Below are 22,995 nucleotides of genomic sequence, written 5' to 3'. Positions count from 1 at the left end.
AATGTGTGTTTGGAGCATGACTGACTGTGTGTGTTTGTACATCTCTGCCTCCATTGTCTTTGATGTCTGTAACCTCACAGGTCTACAGAGCTGTGTGGTGTGCGGTTAGTCAGTGGCAGTGGCACATGAAGCAAATGAAGTATAATATAGTCTCATAGTAAGACTGAGTCTTTGTAATGTGTGTTTGGTGGCCGACCTGTATCCACAACAGGACTAATGGAACCCACAGTCCCCTAGCAGTGGTATATCCATTATAATGATGTGCACCTGGCAGATTGTCTATGCGCTGACATGTCCTAGAGTCAAAGACCCACCTGTTTCAAACTCCAAATCTAGTTCACACACACACCTCTTTACCCCTCAAACTGTCCCCCGTCCTCTCCCCTCGCAGGACAACAAGGGTTTTGGCATTGGGGAGCTGGTGTGGGGGAAGATCAAGGGGTTCTCCTGGTGGCCAGGCATCGTGGTCACCTGGCGCGCCACGGGCAAACGACAAGCCACTCATGGCATGAGGTGGCTGCAGTGGTTCGGTGATGGCAAGTTCTCTGAGGTGAGAATTGAGGATGGTTCCCACCCTGTGTACTCACAACAATCACAACACTCCATCATTGTTTTGGCAGAGAGGAACATTTTGGATGTTATCATGTCTGTCATAAAGCGTGCTATATTTCAGGGTCAGCATTGACAAAAGCCCCGTTTATACCCAGGGCTAACATTCATCCTTTTGTCGTTATCTTGTCCACATTCTGATTGTGCCCACATTTTTAGACAGGTGTAGACAATTGTGATCTGGTTGTGATCAGATCTTCCTGACCACATCTGGAGGTAGTCAGGCAAGCATTGTGTCTGGAAATCAATCAAGTGTATACAAATATGGATACCAATAATTGTCTCTTAAAATAAATACATCCATATTATCTGAATGCAAAGACATTGCATACAGGGAGGGACTAGGAAATCTGGTCAAAATGCAGACACAGTGGATGGATGAAAGATAAACCTTGATTAGATAGTGATTGGATCATATTGATAAGATCATGAACCCCACATATTAGTGCAAGGTGTAAACGAGGCTTATGCGACACGAAGTAGGAGTGCTGGTCGATGATCAGTCCTCTTGTAGATCATAAAGAATAACATTACATGGACAGGGGGCACCTTATCCTAGTTAAGCCCTCCTACTCTGAGACGCTTTGTGAATATGGACCTTGTTTTACAGTAAAGCAATGAATGAGCTTTTAACCTTCCATATCTCCACCTGCTAATGTCTTGTCCTTGGCTTCTACACATCATCCTCACCAGGTTTCAGCTGACAAGCTGGACTCCATCACTGCTTTCCCCAAGTTCTTCAACCAAGCCTCCTACGCCAAGCTGGCATCTTACCGCAGGGCCATCTTCCAGACACTGGAGGTAAGGAGGGGGAGGAGGAGGGTGGCAAAGAAGAATGTAGAGATTCATTTGTGTGTGTGTGTGTGTGTGTGTGTGTGTGTGTGTGTGTGTGTGTGTGTGTGTGTGTGTGTGTGTGTGTGTGTGTGTGTGTGTGTGTGTGTGTGTGTGTGTGTGTATATATATATATATGTGTGTGATGTGTGGGGGAGGGTTTGGTTACTCTACAGTGCATTCAGAAAGTACAGACCCCTTGACTTTTTCCACATTTTGTGTAATGGTTCTCTTGTGGTGAAGGAGAGTCGGACCAAAATGCGGCGTGGAGATTACGATTCATGTTTAATGAAAAAAGACACTAAACACAAACACTACAAAAAAATAAACGTAACGAAGACCAAAACAGCCTATACTTGTGTAAACTAACACAGAACAAGGACATCAGGACACTAAGGACAATCACCCACAAAACAACCAAAGAATATGGCTGCCTAAATATGGTTCCCAATCAGAGACAACGATAAACACCTGCCTCTGATTGAGAACCACTCCAGACAGCCATAGACTTTGCTAGATCACCCCACTAGCTACAATCCCAATACATACCAAAATCTCAAGACAAAACATACCACAATACAAAAACCCCATGCCACACCCTGGCCTGACCCAAACATGAAGATAAACACAAAATACTTCGACCAAGGCGTGACATTTTGTTACATTACAGCCTTGTTCTAAAATGGATTAAGTTGTTTCTTCCCATCATCAATCTACACACAATAGCCCCTAATGACAAAGCAAAAACAGGTTTTTAGCCATTTTTAGAATTGCATTAAAAATAAAAGTGTGTGTTAATTAATGGTCAATTACCTTGAGATCGACAGTTATTTGCTTGACAATCACCAGCTGACGACATTTTTGTGACCGCCACAGCCCTATGTCCAATCAATTGAATTTACCACAGAGTGTGTAAGAGTGTGCAAAGCTGTCATCAAGGCAAAGTGTGGCTACTTTGAAGAATCTCAAATATAACATATATTTAGATTTGTTTAACACTTTTTTGGTTACTACATGATTCCATATGTGTTATTTCATAGTTTTGGGGGGTATTCAGATTTTCGTAATACATGTGTTTCCTTAACTTCGCTATGTTTTTAACCTGAACACTTGCTCAGCAAGGTAGAGGCAATGCGCTCTGCTGCAGCAAAGCAGGCGGGGGGAGGTGCCAGTGTGTGTGTAAGGGGTGTGCTGAGCAAACAGGGAGAGGCAGAGAGAGATGCAATGTAGCCTAGTCAACTCGCGCTAACTTGTTGATGATATATGTTATTTATAGTCCCATCTGACAGTGCCTGTGTTGACTGCATCAAGTCAGAGAAGAGAAGTTACCTAAACTAGCCAGCTAGCCAGCTAGGCTAATTGAGGCAACATTTTGCTTTGCTTCCTGTCCTTGTCTACAAATAGCAACAAATAACAATGATCTCTCACTTGACTTGCTACACATGGAGCCTCTATGACTGTAGTGCCGCTTTGATTGGCAGACACAACAAGTGGGATATGTTTTTTATGGGGTGCAGAGGATAAAAACTACATTTAAAAGTTTGTTGTTTTATTAAATTAACAATATCAAATGTCAGGTTATATATTTGTATGTGACAATGTCACATGGATATTTTAATTTAACTTAACTCTTTAATTTTCCTTTTCATTGTTAAATAGGCCTATAATATTTCCCCTAAAAGGTATACTCACACAAGCAATTGTATTTTTTAAAATTATTATTATTATTTTTTTCACCTTTATTTAACCAGGTAGGCTGGTTGAGAACAAGTTCTCATTTACAACCTCTCTATCTTCCACCTAACCTCCTACCTCTCCCTCCCCTCCCTGTCTCCTTCCCTCAACCCACCTTTTCTCCCTCTTCCACAACCCTGCCTCCTCCCTTTCCTCTCTTTCCCCCTCTCTCAGATGGCCAGTCTGCGTGCTGAGAAGCCATTCCCTCCGTGTGAGTCAGAGGGGCCAGAGGACCAGGTCAAGCCCATGCTGGACTGGGCCAACGGGGGCTTCCTGCCTAAGGGCCAGGAGGGCCTCAAACCCACAGAGAACCCTGGTGAGACTCACCAACCAAAGTCAATATAAGGTCTTAATGCCATGGCTGGGGTTTTCTCCTGGCCCCCTTCTGTCCAGTCTTGTCCACTATGGGCCCCTTAAAGGGATAGCTGCTGGTTTTTTTTAGTTTTCACATCATACAATAGTTGTGAATTTGCTAGAATAAGCTAGGAAGCATATCTGTAGTCCAATGTATCACTGTTATAGCACCAAACTTAAATGATATCCCCGTTTAGTGCTGTGAACAATAGTTGCTGACAGATTTAAAATAGTTCCACCGTTACTTTCTCTAGATCAGGTCCTCCAACCCTGTTCCTGCTACCGTACTGTAGTTTTTAGCTCCAACCACAATCTGGCACAACTGATTCTAATCATTTGCTTCTTGATAAGCTGTTTTTAGAATACTTACGTAATTTATTTATGGCAGGGTAGCCTAGTGGTTAGAGCGTTGTACTAGTAACCGCAAGGTTGCAGGTTCAAATCCCCAAGCTGACAAGGTACAAATCTGTTGTTCTGGCCCTGAACAGGCAGCTAACCCACTGTTCCTAGGCCGTCATTGAAAATAAGAATTTGTTCTTAACTGACTTGCCTAGTAAAATAAAGGTTAAAAAAAGTCTCTACTTGGCATCTTGCCCTTCTCTTTGTCTTTCTCCCCCAGTCTTTGTTTGCACATTGTCTGTTAACTGTATGTTCACACACTATTTAATCGGGGTGGCTACGGGCTGCCTCCTGTTTAGTATGCTTCATGTCATCCACAGTACTCCATTGGTTAGGGTTCCATGGGTTTGTCAGGGGATTAGCCAGGTGTGAAAGTATATAGAATGAATCCCTTAATATGATGTCTGAACTAATAGTCAATATTATTTTTTGTGGCATAAACAAAAACAAGTCATAATGTTTTCATCTAATTTTCAAACAATCACTTCAATTAGGCTCCTGTAAGCCTCGCCACCTGCTCACCTTCATCCACTCTAGAATAAATCCATACAGTACACCGTGCAACTACCATTTCATGAATGGCCATGTACTCTTACAATCTCCAACGGGCACAGCCAGAAGAGCACTGGCCACCCTCAGAGCCTGGTTATCACGTTTCAGGTATGACCCAGATGCAGACAGTGTCGAAGAAACAAAAGTTTATTTCTAATACAGGGGCAGGCAAATGACAGGTCAAAGGCAGGTGGAGGTTAGTAATCCAGAGAGGGTGCAAAGGGTCTAGAACGGCAGGCAGTCTCAAGGTCAGGGCAGGCAGGGGTCAATAATCCAGAGAGGGTGCAAAGGGTCCAGAACGGCAGGCAGTCTCAAGGTCAGGGCAGGCAGGGGTCAGTAATCCAGAGAGGGTGCAAAGGGTCCAGAACGGCAGGCAGTCTCAAGGTCAGGGCAGGCAGGGGTCAATAATCCAGAGAGGGTGCAAAGGGTCTAGAACGGCAGGCAGTCTCAAGGTCAGGGCAGGCAGGGGTCAATAATCCAGAGAGGGTGCAAAGGGTCCAGAACGGTAGGCAGTCTCAGGGTCAGGGCAGGCAGGGGTCAATAATCCAGAGAGGGTGCAAAGGGTCCAGAACGGCAGGCAGTCTCAAGGTCAGGGCAGGCAGGGGTCAATAATCCAGAGAGGGTGCAAAGGGTCCAGAACGGTAGGCAGTCTCAGGGTCAGAGCAGGCAGGGGTCAATAATCCAGTGAGGTGGGGCAAGGTACAGAACGGCAGGCCCTCTCAGGGTCAGGGCAGGCAGGGGTCAATAATCCAGTGAGGTGGGGCAAGGTACAGAACGGCAGGCAGGCTCAGGGCTGGAAGAATGGTCAAAACCGGGAAGGACTAGAAAACAGGCGTAAGAAACAGGCAGGGGCAGGGGAACAAACTCTGGTAGGTTTCACAAACAAAACGAACTGTCAACAGACAAACAGAGAACACAGGTATAAATACACAAGGGATAATGGGGAAGATGGGTGACACCTGGAGGGGGGCGGAGACAAGCACAAAGACAGGTGAAACAGATCAGGGTGTGACACTGGTTCCTCTCTAGGTTTCTTCCTTGGTTTCTGCCTTTCTAGGGAGTTTTTGCTAGCTACCGTGCTTCTACATCTGCATTGCTTGCTCCCTGGGGTTTTTGGCTGGGTTTCTAGAAAGCCCTTTGTGGCACTTTGTCTGCTGATGTAAAAAGGGCTTTATAAATGCATTTGCTTGATTAATTGATAAATGGAAAGAAACATCTGATACAAAACACCAAAAAGTATAATGAATGACCATCAGTGATTGTCATTCTTTAAGGGCACAAGGCGAGACCCAGATGCAGACACGGGAGGCAGATGGTTTGAGTCTTTGATATTTATTAGTTTCAAAAGGAGTAGGCAAGAGAAATGTCGTGGACAGGCAAAAGGTTCAGTGTTCAGGAGTTCAGTGTCCAGGGGGTACAGAGTGGCAGGCAGGCTCGAGGTCAGGGCAGGCAGGCGGGTACGGAGTCCAGAAAACAGGCAAGGGTCAAGACCGGGAGGACTAGTAAAAAGAGAATAGAAACAGGAGTACAGGAAAATACGCTGGTTGACTTGAAAGACGTACAAGACGAACTGGCACAGAGAGACAGGAAGCACAGGGAAAAATACACCAGGACAAATAAGCGACACCTGGAGGGGTGGAGACAAGGACAGGTGAAACGGATCAGGGTGTGACACATTCATTAGGCCTACACTTGTAACCTGAAATGATGCGTCCACTGCTGTCCGCAAGAGTCTCAGTCTCTGACATTCACCTCTGCCTTCGCAAAACGTAACTTTTATAGTCAAACCACACTGCATTTTGGAGTGTATTCTACACGTTGTTATGTCCATTCTTTCATTTGTCATGCAGCTGACATGCAGTAATGATAAATAATATTGTAATTGCCTTCAGTTTTCTTGCCATTTTTGTTTTAATTATTGTGATAGGCTCATGTTATACTGGTACGCCGTAACGTCTACTCCGTACCGGACTGTCCCGGCTTCATTTCACCCTGATATTACTTGGCCAATAATTTACTGTCAGTGAGATTTTAAAAAGTAATACAACATTTGCCTAAACAAAATGTTGTATTACATTTTTTTATCTCACTGAAAGTAAGCTGGTATAACTTCATCTGTCTTATAATTTGACTATTGTTTTTGTTCTGTATGTGTCCTCTCTAGACAGCAACCCGTTAAACCACAAAGTGTTGGACGTCAGTCTGCTAGAGTATTTCCCCACAGCCAAGAGGCCCCGCATCAGCCTTTGTAAGGCCAAGAGCAGCCCAGAGGAGGTCTACAGTAGAGGTCAGAGGTCAACCTGGGGTACCAGGGTCATATTCATTAGGCACCAAACAGAAGAAAACAGACTGAAACAGGGAGGGACTACTTAGATTTGTCCTATAAGAAACATTAATTTCCCATTTCTGTTGCAAAACATTTTCAAAATGTTATGCCCTAATGAATACGAACCTGGAGTTGTCTGTTTCAAACATATGTAGCTAATTCCCTTAAGATTGTTCTTTATTACTATACAGTAGTATGTTATGGTTCAAGAACTGTCTTGATTATTGACTTGAATGTGTGTGTCACACTCTGTGTATCCTCTCTGCCCTTCAGAACAAATGGTGCATGAAGTTTTGAAGAATAACAGAAGTATAGAAGGTATGTTCTCATTTTAGTTTTGGACATTTCTCTAAAAAGATCTCTAATTGATGTAGCTATGGAACATAAACTGCGAAAGTGCTTTAGTCTGAAGACTTCATCTACCTGTCTTTTTTCTGGCAGAGTTTTGCCTCTCATGTGGGAAAACACGAGCGGCAACCTTCCACCCACTTTTTGAAGGAGGCCTTTGCCAAGCATGCAAGGTTAGTGCACTTCTCTCAGTCAGAAACGGCACACTCCCAAGAAATACACCAATATTATCTTTAACTGTCATCACTCTCACTCAACCATCCTTACAACACCCATTGACTATACAGTAGATCCCACGTTTTACTTGTAGAGTAGAAAAGAATTGTTGAAAAAAGCAGGACACCCCGAGGTGAATGACATACAGACATTTATCTACCTACCTAAATATTTAATCCACTCCGAGCCCTACGATGTGTCACAATGTGTATTAATGTGTTTGTGCTGCTCTCTGGAAGCAGGATTTCCACAATAGTCATCTAGAGCTATTCTGTCAATAGAGCCAATGTGTTCAAAATTTTAGAGTTGTCAATGCCTGGGCTTGCCTCTCTTTGTTGTGTAAGGGACTAGAGCAGTGGTCACCAATGGGTCGACCAACTGGTCAATCTTCAAGGCATTCCTAGTCAATCACCAAACATTTCTATAGAAATTCCAGCGATAAATCCTTGCGCTCCTACTTTGTTTCAATTTGTCTTGCTCTGTTGGTGGTAGGTGCACGTTATTCAGAAGCTCTGCACACTGGGTAGGCAAAGAGTTCCCATTTTCAACCATTTCATTTGTCTGAAGGGACAAACTCCACCTACCCGGTGGACCAGGATAACTAAATCAAGTGTGCTTACTGCGCTGGCCAATCGGATAGCTCAAATCACCGTGCCAACAGCTTCCACGATCCCACGGCAAAGTTTGATATCCTCCTACGTGAGATTTTATAACTTTTAAAACCATGACCAGAGAGAAACTGTCAACAAATACAGCACAGAGCTAATATTTTTATGAGTTTGTTTGTTTGTTTATTCAGCACTGTCAACACTGTTTTTATTCAACACTTTTACAAAACATAAAACGCCCTACTTCCACTCATGCTACAACTAGCACTGCAGCTGCAATCAATGAGTAGCCAGGTGTATCGATAGGCCTGTGTTTTTATTATTAGCAGATCGTCGTGTCTATTTTAATATCGAGGAATATTTCACTTTCTTTCATCCTAAGGAAGAACATGAATTTGTGCACGAGTCAGAAATAATGTGGTGCAACTCCAGTCTCGCCACCAGGTGGAAGACGGTGTCCCCTCTCTCTAGTCAATCACACCGGAGGAAAGGAGAGAGCGGGGAACGTGAGAGGCGAACCCTCTGCTGCTCTCTCCCTCCGCTGAGACTGACCATCAGATGCGGGTACCATCAGTCCAGTAAAATAAAAAAGTGAATTATTTAAATTTATGCTCAGCTGTGCCTCGCAAGTGATACAACAACTGATCTATTTTGTTATCAAGCTCGAGTTTTGAAATATAATATGGTCTGAATAACAATATTGGCAGACCAAGCATAGCCAATATGCTGTGATAATGTAAAAGGCCTAATGCACAAACCTAATTTCTACAGAACTATCTTTATTAGGTTAATGTTGCATAGGGTTCTATTTTTTTGTCATGTTTAAAAAGAAATCTGAGCCGTAGATCTCGGCTTGCCTTTTGACTCCAAAAGTGATCTTGACTCAAAGGTTGGTAACAGGCACTGCATCGCAGTGCTAACTGTGCCACTAGAGATCCTGGTTCGAGTTCAGGCTCTGTTGCAGCCGGCTGCGACCGGGAGACCCATGGGGTGGCACACAATTGGACCAGCGTCGTCCGGGTTAGGGGGAGGGTTTGGCCGGCAGGGATGTCCTTTTACCATCGCGCACTAGCGACTCCTGTGGCGGGCCGTGCGCAATACATGCTGACATGGTCACCAGGTGTACAGTGTTTCCTCAGACCCATTGGTGCCGCTGGCTTCCGGGTAAAGTGGGCATTCTGGTGTTCAACCTTCCCAAGTTCTCTCACGTCACCCCGCTCCTCCGCTCTCTCCACTGGCTTCCAGTTGAAGCTCGCATCCGCTACAAGACCATGGTGCTTGCCTACGGAGCTGTGAGGGGAACGGCACCTCAGTACCTCCAGGCTCTGATCAGGCCCTACACCCAAACAAGGGCACTGCGTTCATCCACCTCTGGCCTGCTCGCCTCCCTACCACTGAGGAAGTACAGTTCCCGCTCAGCCCAGTCAAAACTGTTCGCTGCTCTGGCCCCCCCAATGGTGGAACAAACTCCCTCACGACGCCAGGACAGCGGAGTCAATCACCACCTTCCGGAGACACCTGAAACCCCACCTCTTTAAGGAATACCTAGGATAGGATAAGTAATCCTACTCACCCCCCCCCCCTTTAAGATTTAGATGCACTATTGTAAAGTGACTGTTCTACTGGATGTCATAAGGTGAATGCACCAATTTGTAAGTCGCTCTGGATAAGAGCGTCTGCTAAATGACTTAAATGTAAATGTGTCAAGAAGCAGTGCGGCTTGGCTGGGTTGTGTTTCGGAGGACACATGGCTCTCGACCTTCGCCTCTCCCGAGTCCGTACGGTAGTTGCAGCGATGGGACAAGACTGTTAACTAGTAATTAGATACCACGAAAAAGGGGTAAAAAAAAGAAAAGGTTGGTACCCCCTGGACGAGAGGCATCGATACCAGGCTTGGCTGGCTGCTTCTATCGAATACCTCCAGTCCAATAGATCAGTCTGGGTACCAGTCTTTTTAGCTAACACTCCTGTTATTTGCCAAAGAGACTGGCCGTTCAGAAATCTCAACGTTCAATATACAGCTGGATTTAAGGCGCAGTTACTGACTGATTGGTAGTTGGAAACATAATGAATATTTTCCATGACAATGTTATGGAACATGGGGTGTGTACAAATTTGGAGCAATATAGAATTCAAATTTTAAGAACAACAATAAACAATACCGTTACGACCAGCCAGTGGTATAAAGTACTTAAGTAATTTTTGGGGGTATATGTACACCACCGTTTGGGGTCACTTAGAAAGGTCATTGTTTTTGAAAGGAACACGTTTTTTTGTCAATTAAAATAACAAAATGTATTAGAAATACAGTGTAGACATTGTTAATGTTGTAAATGACTATTGTAGCTGAAAAAGTCTTGATTTTTTATGGAATATCTACATAGGCGTAGAGGCACATTAGCAGCAACCATCACTCCTGTGTTCCAATGTTTTTTTTTTTTTTTTTCACCTTTATTTAACCAGGCAAGTCAGTTAAGAACACATTCTTATTTTCAATGACGGCCTGGGAACAGTGGGTTAACTGCCTGTTCAGGGGCAGAACGACAGATTTGTACCTTGTCAGCTCGGGGATTTGAACTCACAACCTTCTGGTTACTAGTCAAACGCTCTAGCTAATCCAAGTTTAAGAATAGACTAACGAGTTAGTTTCAAAAGAAAGTATTTTGTTTTTGGTCATTTTGAGCCTATAATCGAACCCCCAAATGCTGATGCTCCAGATACTCAACTAGTCTAAAGAAGGACAGTTTTATTGCTTCTTTAATAGAACAGTTTTCAACTGTGCTAACATAATTGCAAAAGGGTTATCTAATGATTCATTATCCTTTTAAAATGATAAACTTGGATTATAGCCCCACGAGGTGAGATCTTGCATGGAGCCCCAGACCGAGGGTGATTGACCGTCATCTTGAACTTCTTCCATTTTCTAATAATTGCGCCAACAGTTGTTGCCTTCTCACCAAGCTGCTTGCCTATTGTCCTGTAGCCCATCCCAGCCTTGTGCAGGTCTACAATTGTATACCTGATTTCCTCTCTGGTCTTGGCCATTGTGGAGAGGATGGAGTCTGTTTGATTGAGTGTGTGGACAGGTGTCTTTTATACAGGTAACGAGTTCAATCAGGTGCAGTTAATACAGGTAATGAGTGGAGAACAGGAGGGCTTCTTAAAGAAAAACTAACAGGTCTGTGAGAGACGGAATTCTTACTGGTTGGTAGGTGATCAAATACTTATGTCATGCAATAAAATGCAAAGGAATTACTTAAAAATCATACAATGTGATTTTCTGGATTTTTGTTTTAGATTCCGTCTCTCACAGTTGAAGTGTACCTATGATAAATATTACAGACCTCTACATGCTTTGTAAGTAGGAAAACCTGCAAAATCGGCAGTGTATCAAATGCTTGTTCTCCCCACTGTATGTGCATTATGTCATTGCTCTCTCTCGCTCTTCTGTGTGTGTATCATGTGCATCTTGCTAGCTGTCACTCATATAGCTAGAAGCTGAAGCTCATTGGTTGAACTCGAATTGCTCGGGGCTCGGAAACGTGGGGGAAAATGGTGCAGCACAGCTTCCAGAAAAACAATTGCTATCAAACTAGGGATTTCGTGGCTATTTGAGGTAAAACAGTAATTCTGGTCATATATTATGCATGCATGAACTACACATTGACACATCTAGCCCAAAAATACTTAGTAGTCGCTAAAGTTCCGGAGCATTTGCAGGGTATAGACAGAGTAATCCCTTAGTAATTCCTGCATTCCATTAGGTCGTTTTTCGGAAGCTTGACAATGTGCCCCTCAGCCCATTCTTTGGGTGTTTTCTCCTCTTCCCAGACCCCTCATAGAGCATGTCTGTAGATGCGTTGATATCGCCTCAAAGGCCTCCGATGGAATGTTGTCGGCTCCAGCTGCCTTTCCACTCTTTTGTACTTTAATTGCAGCTTTTATTGGTCTCTCGGAATTCACATTCAGCAGTATTTCAGCTCTGGATATGTTTGAGGTTTCTGCTGGTGTTTGTCTTTTTAGAAATTCTTTGTGTTCCACCCATCTTTCAAGTGCATTTGACCATTCTTGTCTTCACTTGGTTTGTTGGTTTGAAAAATGTTACAAATTTGACTAAATTTTACAATATGTTGAGAATTTGCAAAACTTATGATATGTTACTAATTGTAGCTAGGTGGCTAACATTAGCTAGGCTAAGGGTTAGGGTTAAGTTTAGGAGTTAGGTTAAAGGGTTAAGGTTTGGGGAAGGGTTAGCTAAAAGGGTTAGGGTTAGGGGAAGGATTAGCTAACATGCTAAGTAGTTGCAGAGTTGCTAAAAAGTAGTAAGTAGTTGAAAAGTTGCTAAAATGCTAAAGTTGTCCGTGATGAGATTCGAACTTGCACACTTTGGGTTTGTTTTTACGTTATGTAACCAAACATAGCATATCATAGTAATTTGAGTGCCCCTGATTTACTATGTTACATCTAGTGTATGAGACCAGGCTAAGTTTAAACAATCCTGAAAATCCTTCCTTGCAAACCAAACAGCCAAGGCTTTAGGCCTACACATAGGCTATTGTCAATAAAAGTCGCAGTAGGCTAAACATTACATTGACAAGTTAAACTTATAAACTAATATTTCTAATATTGTCAAAGTGTTTATTGATGTCCTTGAATTGTGCAACAGGCAATTGGGATTTATCTCCCGCCTATTGAACTGTACAAATCCTACATATATGCCTACAAGCTACAAAATAAATAAACTGCCTTAACAAATTAAGTATGAAAATAACTTATTTTTGTGCAAATAAGCCTTTCAAGGTTTGACAGAATATTTTAGCCTATCCTATAGGCTATGTCTTTCAAATAAGATGCATCTGGATTTTAATATATTCTCCATTTAAAATTAAATAGTAAAGGTGCAATGAGAAACCATTAGACCTAGTTGTTTTTTTACCATTTCTTAGGCCTACCTAAATGTTTTTGGCAAGAAACTCCAGCATGTTTACCTTTTCTGCCCAGAGAAGCGAACTCAGCAGGATGATGGACTTGTAAATGTTAACGGAGGTTTGTGGTCTGCCCATCCCTTGCCCTGATAATCTGTTAGCATAGTCTGCAAGAATTCGGTCAGGTCTGCTGGCTCAACTTTATAATTCGGCCTGAAATCGAAGAACTGCCATACAGGCAAAGTCATGCTTTTCTTTCCCACCAAGTCAGCCATCATTCTTTTTCTGATTAAGCTAAGGCAGACTACACTTGAGTTACTACGGGACAGATCTAAATTTACTGGGGTTGGAGGGGTGGTCCAAAATAGGGGAGGGTTGTCAAACTTGTTTTTGTTGCTTTGGGTAGGGTTGCATGTGTTTCCTGATTGACTGACCTTCATGTCTTAAAGTAATGGACTGTAGTTGCTCATTGCTTATTTGAGCAGTTCTTGCCATTATATGGACTTGGTATTTTACCTAATAGGGCTATCTTCTGTCTACCAACCCTACCTTGTCACAGCACAACTGATTTTACTCAACGTGTTAAGAAGGAAAGAAATTCCACAAATCAACTTTTCAAATCAAATTGATTTATTTAGCCCTTCGTACATCAGCTGATATCTCAAAGTGCTGTACAGAAACCCAGCCTAAAACCCCAAACAGCAAGCAATGCAGGTGTAGAAGCACGGTGGCTAGGAAAAACTCCCGAGAAAGGCCAAAACCTAGGAAGAAACCTAGAGAGGAACCAGGCTATGTGGTGTGGCCAGTCCTCTTCTGGCTGTGTCGGGTGGAGATTATAACAGAACATGGCCAAGATGTTCAAATGTTCATAAATTACCAGCATGGTCGAATAATAGTAAGGCAGAACAGTTGAAACTGGAGCAGCAGCATGGCCAGGTGGACTGGGGACAGCAAGGAGTCATCATGTCAGGTAGTCCTGGGGCATGGTCCTAGGGCTCAGGTCCTCCGAGAGAGAGAAAGAAAGAAGGAGAGAATTAGAGAACGCACACTTAGATTCACACAGGACACCGAATAGGACAGGAGAAGTACTCCAGATATAACAAACTGACTCTAGCCCCCCGACACAAACTACTGCAGCATAAATACTGGAGGCTGAGACAGGAGGGGACAGGAGACACTGTGGCCCCATCCGAGGAAACCCCGGACAGGGCGAAACAGGAAGGATATAACCCCACCCACTTTGCCAAAGCACAGCCCCCACACCACTAGAGTGATATCTTCAACCACCAACTTACCATCCTGAGACAAGGCTGAGTATAGCCCACAAAGATCTCCGCCACGGCACAGCCCAAGTGGGGGGGGCGGGGGCGCCAACCCAGACAGGATGACCACAACAGTGAATCAACCCACTCAGGTGATGCACCCCCTGCAGGGACTGCATGAGAGAGCCCCAGTAAGCCAGTGACTTTTAACAAGGCACACCTGTTAATTTAAATGTGTTCCAGGTGACTACCCCATGAAGCTGGTTGAGAGAATGCCAAGAGTGTGCAAAGCTGTCATCAAAAATGTATCTGATTTGTTTAACAGTTTTTTGGTTACTACATGATTCCATATGTGTTATTTCATAGTTTTGGTGTCTTCACTATTATTCTACAATGTAGAAAATAGTATAAATAAAGAAAAACCCTTGAATGAGTAGGTGTCCAAACTTTTGACTGGTACTGTATATATTTATAAACATATTAATATCAACAGTGGACACCTAAGCCTATAGGCATATGCATGCAATTCCATGATGCATTTAGTGCTCAAATCTCTGACAGCTGAACCGTGAGGTGGACAAATATTATTTTAGGAAAGTAGCCTAAAAACCAATAAAAAAATGTGGCTATAAAGTTTTACATATGCTACACATCGAAACACAAGGAATAGTGTTTTTGTCATTTGTTATAGCTGTTAATGACACGTAAATATGGCTCATTTGGCCAACATCCCTCATTTTTTGATGGCGCTTAGTCTGATCTGAATGCATATGGATGTCTATAAAATTTCTCAAATGTCAGGTGAATTTAAGTCTTCCCTGTCAAGTTGTCTGGCGCCAAATTTTCCAAAGAGAAACTCTGAAATAGCATATTGTTTTTAGGAAGATTTTTGAATATTCACATGAAAATCTATCGCCAATTGGTATATATATAAAGACTCTGGCAAGTGCGCTAGTCCTGTGTCACTTTGATGATGCCTGCACATCATGGTTCACCAGCAGCCCCAAATATTTAAAGAATAAGCTACCAGCCAAACAAGCTTGTAAGAATGGTACTTAAACTCCCCCCTCATGCTCATCTGAAGGTTGAGCATTTTTCATCTCTTTGTAATGTCTGTTTCTATGTAATTGTGTTTTTGTAAAAAAAAAAAAAAAAAAGACCATAATGGAAATAAGTCCCCGACTTTGTTGTGCCATCCCGGGGGAGGGGTATTCCATTTATTTTACAGTACAAGGGCAGGGTCCTGTCAAAATATTTTTAATGTTGGGAAGAGTGGGGCATTTTTTTCCTGACACTTAGATTTGGATCAGCCCCTCCCCCCCAGTAAATCTATCACTTTTTTAAAGTCTGATACTGTCAGAAAGTAGCCTAATAGAAGAATGTTGCAAATGTGCTTGTTTACTCAGACGATCAAGATAACAACACCTAATATGGATATAATATTCATTTTTTTAAAGGTAGGCTAATATAACTGATATCTGTGTGTTTTTATGGATGAGAGAAACATAGCCCTACCAATATGAAAATCGTTCTGTCGCCTAGACAAAACATAAAAAAGAGATTGTTTCTGGCTTTAGTAACAATTTAAATAAGGAGAATGACATGCACCAATTTACAGTTTTGGTATTTCCAATTTGTCCTTTATACAGCGCATTTGGAAAGTATTCAGACTTTTTGCATTTTGTTACCTTACAGCCTTATTCTAAAATGGATTAAATTGTTTTTCCCCCCTCATCAATCTACACACAATACCCCACAATGACAAAGAAAAAACAAGTTGTTCGAAATTTTTGCAATGGAAATAATAATCACAATAACAGCACTTACAGTTGACCAGGGTAACTGGCAGGGCAGAAATTTGACGAACTGACTTGTTGGAAAGGTGTCATCCTATGCCACGTTGAAAGTCACTGAGCTTTTCAGTAAGGCCATTCGACTGACAATGTTTGGCTATGGAGATTGCTTGGCTGTGTGCTCGTTATTTATACACCTGTCAAAAATGGGTATGGCTGAAGTAGCCGAATTCACAAATTTGAAGGGGTGTCCACATACTTTGTATATATAGTGTACGTGGACAACACCTGCCAAGTCACTGGTCTCAGAACAGAGGTCAGTTGTCATGAATAACAGAGCGCTATTGCATGCCATCATCCAGCGCATTGCGCCACCATAAGCATAGTTTAACATATTTCCTCTCAAAGCAAGTAGATTTCCCTTTGGCTAGTGTAAAACAAATTGGGGACGTAATAGCATACTATTAGTGATAGGCACCGATATGGAAAGTCTATCAATATACATATATACAGTGCATTTGTAAATTATTCAGACCCCTTGACTTTCTCCACAGTTTTCTACATTACAGCCTTATTCTAAATGGGATCAATCTACACACAATACCCTATAATGACAAAGCAAAACCAGTTTTTCTTTTTTACATTTTTGCAAATGTATTCGATAAAAATTCTCATTTACAAAAGTATTCAGACCATTTACTCAGAACTTTGTTGAAGCACCTTTGGCAGCGATTACAGCCTTCAGTCTTCTTGGTTATGATGCTACAAGCTTGGCATACCTGTATTTGGGGAGTTTCTCCCATCCTTCTCTGCAGATCTTCTCAACCTCTGTCGGGTTGGACGGAGTGCGTCGCTGCACAGCTATTTTCAGGTCTGTCCAGAGATGTTCAAGTCCGGGTTCTGACTGGGCCACTCAAGGACATTCAGAGACTTATCCCGAAACCACTCCTGCATTGTCTTGGCTATGTGCTTAGGGTCGTTGTCCTGTTGGAAGATGAACCTTCACCCCAGTCTGAGGTCCTGAGCGCTCTGGAGCAGGTTTTCATCATGGATCTCTCTGTACTTTACTCCGTTCATCTTTCCCTCAATCTTGACTAGGCTTCCACAGTCCCCACAGCATGATATTGCCACCACCATGCTTCACCATAGGGATGGTGCTAGGTTTCCTCCAGACGTGACGCTTAGCATTCAGGCCAAAGAGTTCAATCTTGGTTTTGTCAGACCAGAGAATCTTGTTTCTCATGGTCTGAGAGTCCTTTAGGTGCCTTTTGGAAAACTCCTAGCGACCTGGCCTTTTACTGAGGAGTGGCTTCCGTCTGGCCACTCTAACATAAAAGCCTAAATGGTGGAGTGCTGCTGAGATGGTTGTCCTTCTGGAAGGTTCTCCCATCTCCACAGAGGAACTCTAGAGCTCTGTTAGAGTGACCTTTGGGTTCTTGGTCACCTCCCTGACCAAGGCCCTTCTCCCTTCTTCTCTCAATTTGGCCGGGCGGCCTGCTCTAGGAAGAGTCGTGGGGTTCCAAACTTCTATTTAAGAATGATGAAGGCCATTGTGTTATTGGGGACCTTCAATGCTGCAGAAATGTTTGTGACCCTTCACCAGAGCAGTGCCTCGACACAATCCTGTCATGGAGCTCTTGTTCTGACATGCACTGTCAACTGTGGGACCTTTATATAGACAGGTGTGTGCCTTTCCAAATCATGTCCAATCAATTGAATTTACCACAGGTGGACTCCAATCAAGCTGTAGACACATCTCAAGGATGATTAATGGTAACACGATGCACCTGAGCTTAATTTCGAGTTGCATAGCAAAATGTCTGAATACTTATGTGAATAAGGTATTTCTGTCTAAAAACCTGAGTGCAGAGTAAGTGACGGAAACATGATTGTTGCTAGTGCTAACGAGAATGTCGATTTTGTGCCAAAGAAGGGTGTAACGACGTTCGTCTGTTGAAGGAAGAGAGTCGGACCGAAATGCAGCGTGTTGGTTACTCATGACTTTAATGAATGAAGAGCGTAACATGAAATAACTGATACAAAATACAAAAACAACAAAACGGAACGTGAAACTATTACAGCCTATCTGGTGAACACTACACAGAGACAGGAACAATCACCCACGAAATACAAAGCGAAACTATGGCTCCCCTTAAATACGGTTCCCAATCAGAGACAACGAGAATCACCTGACTCTGATTGAGAATCGCCTCAGGCAGCCAAGCCTATACAACACCTCTAATCAGCCGCAATCCCAAATAATACAAACCCCAATACGAAAACAACATATAAACCCATGTCACACCCTGTCCTACCCAAACATATAACAAAAACACAAAATACAATGACCAAGGCGTGACAAAGGGCACATTTTCAGTGGTATGGCAGTATTTAAAAAGGTAAATAAAACAGTGTTGGTTTTGCACAGTTAGCACAGTTTGAATAAATTCATATGATCTCATTTTAGAGAGACCCTGACTCTTGTTTTAACCATGTCTGACAGAATTACCAAGTTTTCAACCAACTGTTTGAAAATCGCAACTGATAATCACAATGAATCACAGATAATTGTGTGTTTGTGTGTCTCAGTCACCAGATCTCAACCTAATTGAACAGTTATGTGAGATTCTGGAGCGGAGCCTGAGACAGCTTTTTCCACCACCATCAACAAAACACCAAATGATAGAATTTCTCGTGGAAGAATGGTGTTGCATCCCTCCGATATAGAGTTCCAGACACTTGCCTGTATTTATGTTTTCATTGTTTTTGGGCAGAATTACGTTATGTGTTGTTGGAGGAGGAAATTCATACTGAGAAAGACTGTCATTTCTTCAAACAATCATCTTTATTTACTATCGATTCATTATTGCAGTAATGAGACTATCCCACAGTCTTGACCTTTGGGCTGAGTAGCCTAACCTTTACACAAATGCAGAGTTCTTTATATAGCTGAATGCTCACTCACGGTTGGTTCCACACCTCCCTGTCAAGCCTGCTCCTGCTCTTCCCCCTGGTGCTCGAGGTTGCCAGGCTCCCCAGCATTACGCACTCCTGCCACCATCGTTACACACACCTGTCTTCCCTCATCACGCGCATCAGCGATTCATTGGACTCACCTGGACTCAATCACCTGTTTATTACCTCTCCTATATTTGTCAGTTCCCCATCTCTGTTTCCCCGCTGCTGCATTCATTGTCTTACGTCTGTGTTTTACCCAGTTCTGAAGCTGTTAATGTCCTGTTCCGTGTCTGTCCCTAATTAAATGTTGACTCCTCGTACCTGCTTCTCGACTCCAGCGTCAGTCCTTACACTCCCATGCAGATTAGGACATTATAAACCACTCTGGGTTCATCCTGTCGTCATCTGCATGGGGTTGTTGTCTTAACCCCTGGCTTAGTTTCCCAGTTGCCAGGATGATTTTGAGACAATGAGATCTTGGGAGTAGAACAATCCATCTCTAGTAAAACACATTGTTGTCTAATGTAATGTAGTGTTTAATTCATTTGTCAGGTCAAGCCATCTCTGGTGACCATACACCCAGATTATCTGCAGGGAACTAGAGTGGAGACCATAAAAACACAGACACTAGTAGGACAGAAATGTCTTACTATTAGTTAAATATTAATTGTTAACCTTTAATATCAAATATATCAGGTAAATATGTAATTTGTCAACCACACGTCTTGGTCAGTTTAGCTCGGAAAATGCTGCCCTCATCAATCTGCAGCCCCAGGCGGCTGCTTAATCCTGCCTAATGTGAGGGCCTAATGTGAGGGCCTAATGTGAGGGCCGGTCCTGTTTGCATTCACATTCTTGTTTGATCTCCTGGCTCACCAGACATGCACCTAGTTAATCCTGGTGCCAAGAATTTGCATTTTGAAAATGTGGTTCTGTTTGTCAGTATGTAGAACACTGGCATCTGGATATTGTTGTTAATTTGTGTTTATCTTTGTGTGTGTTAGGACGTGTATCTTGAGATCTCCTACATGTATGATGACGATGGCTACCAATCGTACTGTACCGTGTGCTGCGGGGGGCGCGAGGTGTTACTGTGTGGGAACGCCAACTGCTGCAGGTGGGACTCAACACTCACTTCTTCAACTGTAACTCTGTATTCTACTGAGTGTGTTCCAAATGGCACCCTTTTCCCTTTATTGTCAACTACTAAGTAGTGCACTATATAGGGAACACAGACTGTATCTTAGTTAATTTTTAACTTCTGTATGTTCAGTCAGCTTCTACTTTCTTTCACCTGTTGATTAGAAGTATTTTTTTTTCTCGTGTCAACTTTTTTTTTTACCACTAGTTAGTTCCTCCTGCCTCCTATCGTTGCTTTCCATCTGTCTCTCCCCCCTACCCCCTCCCTTATTCATTCATCTCCCTCTCTCCCCTCCTTCCCCCTCAACCTTATTTCACACATCTCCGTCTGTCTCCTTCCTCCCCATGCAGGTGTTTCTGTGTAGAATGCCTGGACATTCTGGTGGGTGCGGGGGCGTCGAACAGTGCCCGTAACCTGGACCCATGGTGCTGCTACATGTGCCAGCCCCTGCAGCCCTACGGTGTGCTCAAACAACGCCACAATTGGAGCATGAAGCTGCAGGAGTTCTTTATCAACGACAACGGCCAGGAGTTTGTGAGTCCCATCAAGATACTTCACTCCTCACATTGGCCCTTGTCACAATACTGATCACAAAACAATTTATCTCATACAGCATCTAGGGCCTGCCATTCTCCTTGCTCAGGTCACAGGGTCTGGAAAACCTCAGGGTTCCACTCATAGCAACATTACTACATACAGTGCCTTGCGAAAGTATTCAGCCCCCTTGAACTTTGTGACCTTTTGCCACATTTCAGGCTTCAAACATAAAGATATAAAACTGTATTTTTTGTGAAGAATCAACAACAAGTGGGACACAATCATGAAGTGGTACGACATTTATTGGATATTTGAAACTTTTTTAACAAATCAAAAACTGAAAAATTGGGCGTGCAAAATTATTCAGCCCCCTTAAGTTAATACTTTGTAGCGCCACCTTTTGCTGCGACTACAGCTGTAAGTCGCTTGGGGTATGTCTCTATCAGTTTTGCACATTGGGAGACTTAAAAATGTTCCCATTCCTCCTTGCAAAACAGCTCGAGCTCAGTGAGGTTGGATGGAGAGCATTTGTGAACAGCAGTTTTCAGTTCTTTCCACAGATTCTCGATTGGATTCAGGTCTGGACTTTGACTTGGCCATTCTAACACCTGGATATGTTCTTGGTCCTTCTGTAGCTCAGTTGGTAGAGCATGGCGCTTGTAACGCCAGGGTAGTGGGTTCGATCCCCGGGACCACCCATACGTAGAATGTATGCACACATGACTGTAAGTCGCTTTGGATAAAAGCGTCTGCTAAATGGCATATATTATTATTATTATTATTATATATTATTTTGGATCAATGTCTTGTTGGAAGACAAAATCTCCGTCCCAGTCTCAGGTCTTTTGCAGACTCCATCAGGTTTTCTTCCAGAATGGTCCTGTATTTGGCTCCATCCATCTTCCCATCAATTTTAACCATCTTCCCTGTCCCTGCTGAAGAAAAACAGGCCCAAACCATGATGCTGCCACCACCATGTTTGACAGTGGGGATGGTGTGTTCAGGGTGATGAGCTGTGTTGCTTTTACGCCAAACATAACGTTTTGCATTGTTGACAAAAAGTTCAATTTTGGTTTCATCTGACCAGAGCACCTTCTTCCACTCCACATGTTTGGTGTGTCTCCCAGGTGGCTTGTGGCAAACTTTAAACAACACTTTTTATGGATATCTTTAAGAAATGGCTTTCTTCTTGCCACTCTTCCATAAAGGCCAGATTTGTGCAATATACGACTGATTGTTGTCCTATGGACAGAGTCTCCCACCTCAGCTGTAGATCTCTGCAGTTCATCCAGAGTGATCATGGGCCTCTTGGCTGCATCTCTGATCAGTCTTCTCCTTGTATGAGCTGAAAGTTTAGAGGGACGGCCAGGTCTTGGTAGATTTGCAGTGGTCTGATACTCCTTCCATTTCAATATTATCGCTTGCACAGTGCTCCTTGGGATGTTTAAAGCTTGGGAAATCTTTTTGTATCCAAATCCGGCTTTAAACTTCTTCACAACAGTATCTCGGGCCTGTCTGGTGTGTTCCTTGTTCTTCATGATGCTCTCTGCGCTTTTAACGGACCTCTGAGACTATCACAGTGCAGGTGCGTTTATACAGAGACTTGATTACACACAGGTGGATTGTATTTATCATCATTAGTTATTTAGGTCAACATTGGATCATTCAGAGATCCTCACTGAACTTCTGGAGAGAGTTTGCTGCACTGAAAGTAAAGGGGCTGAATAATTTTGCACGCCCAATTTTTCCGTTTTTGATTTGTTAAAAAAGTTTGAAATATCCAATAAATGTCGTTCCACTTCATGATTGTGTCCCACTTGTTGTTGATTCTTCACAAAAAATACAGTTTTATATCTTTATGTTTGAAGCCTGAAATGTGGCAAAAGGTAGCAAAGTTCAAGGGGGCCGAATACTTTCGCAAGGCACTGTAGATGTGGTTGTTTATATAAACATTGTGATTTGGTCTATATGTTTCTCAGGAAAGCCCAAATATCTACCGGGCTGTCCCTGCAGAACAGAGGCACCCCATCCGCGTGCTCTCATTGTTTGATGGCATCGCCACTGGTAAGTGTGTGTGCGTAGGTGTCAAGTGTAATATTCAGAGGGCCTCCCGAGTGGTGCAGCGGTCTAAGGCACTGCATCACAATGCTTGAGGCATCACTACAGACCCGGGATCGAGCTGTGTCACAGCCGGCCGTGACCGGGAGACCAGTGAGGCGGCGCACAATTGGCCCAGCGTCGTCCAGGTTAAGGGAGGGTTTGGCTGGCCAGGATTTCCTTGTCCCCATTGCGCTCTAGCGACTCCTTGTGTCGGGCCGAGTGCTTGCAAGTTGTGTGCAATGCCAAGAGTGTGCAAAGCTTTCATCAAGGCAAAGGGTGGCTACTTTGAAGAATCTCAAATA

At 43.2% G+C, this 22,995-nt stretch overlaps 1 protein-coding gene across 9 annotated transcripts in view; it reads left to right on the top strand.

The window, feature by feature from the left end:
- Window positions 1-22,995, top strand: part of LOC124045762 (DNA (cytosine-5)-methyltransferase 3B-like) — a 73,486-nt gene that overhangs the window by 34,262 nt on the left and 16,229 nt on the right. For 8 of the 9 annotated variants that reach the window (XM_046365355.1, XM_046365352.1, XM_046365350.1 and 5 more), the window contains 9 exons: window positions 392-550; window positions 1,303-1,410; window positions 3,349-3,490; window positions 6,644-6,766; window positions 7,079-7,123; window positions 7,247-7,326; window positions 19,920-20,032; window positions 20,407-20,590; window positions 22,564-22,657. In XM_046365355.1, the coding sequence (XP_046221311.1) occupies window positions 392-550; window positions 1,303-1,410; window positions 3,349-3,490; window positions 6,644-6,766; window positions 7,079-7,123; window positions 7,247-7,326; window positions 19,920-20,032; window positions 20,407-20,590; window positions 22,564-22,657 (1,048 nt within the window). The remainder of the gene's footprint in view (window positions 1-391; window positions 551-1,302; window positions 1,411-3,348; window positions 3,491-6,643; window positions 6,767-7,078; window positions 7,124-7,246; window positions 7,327-19,919; window positions 20,033-20,406; window positions 20,591-22,563; window positions 22,658-22,995) is intronic. The other variant, XM_046365351.1, reaches the window with a different exon arrangement.

The sequence above is a fragment of the Oncorhynchus gorbuscha genome, linkage group LG10 (genome assembly GCF_021184085.1).
Source record: "Oncorhynchus gorbuscha isolate QuinsamMale2020 ecotype Even-year linkage group LG10, OgorEven_v1.0, whole genome shotgun sequence".
Lineage (NCBI taxonomy): Eukaryota > Metazoa > Chordata > Actinopteri > Salmoniformes > Salmonidae > Oncorhynchus > Oncorhynchus gorbuscha.
Note: the sequence above shows the minus strand (reverse complement) of the source record. Positions and strands in the feature narration are given on the sequence as shown.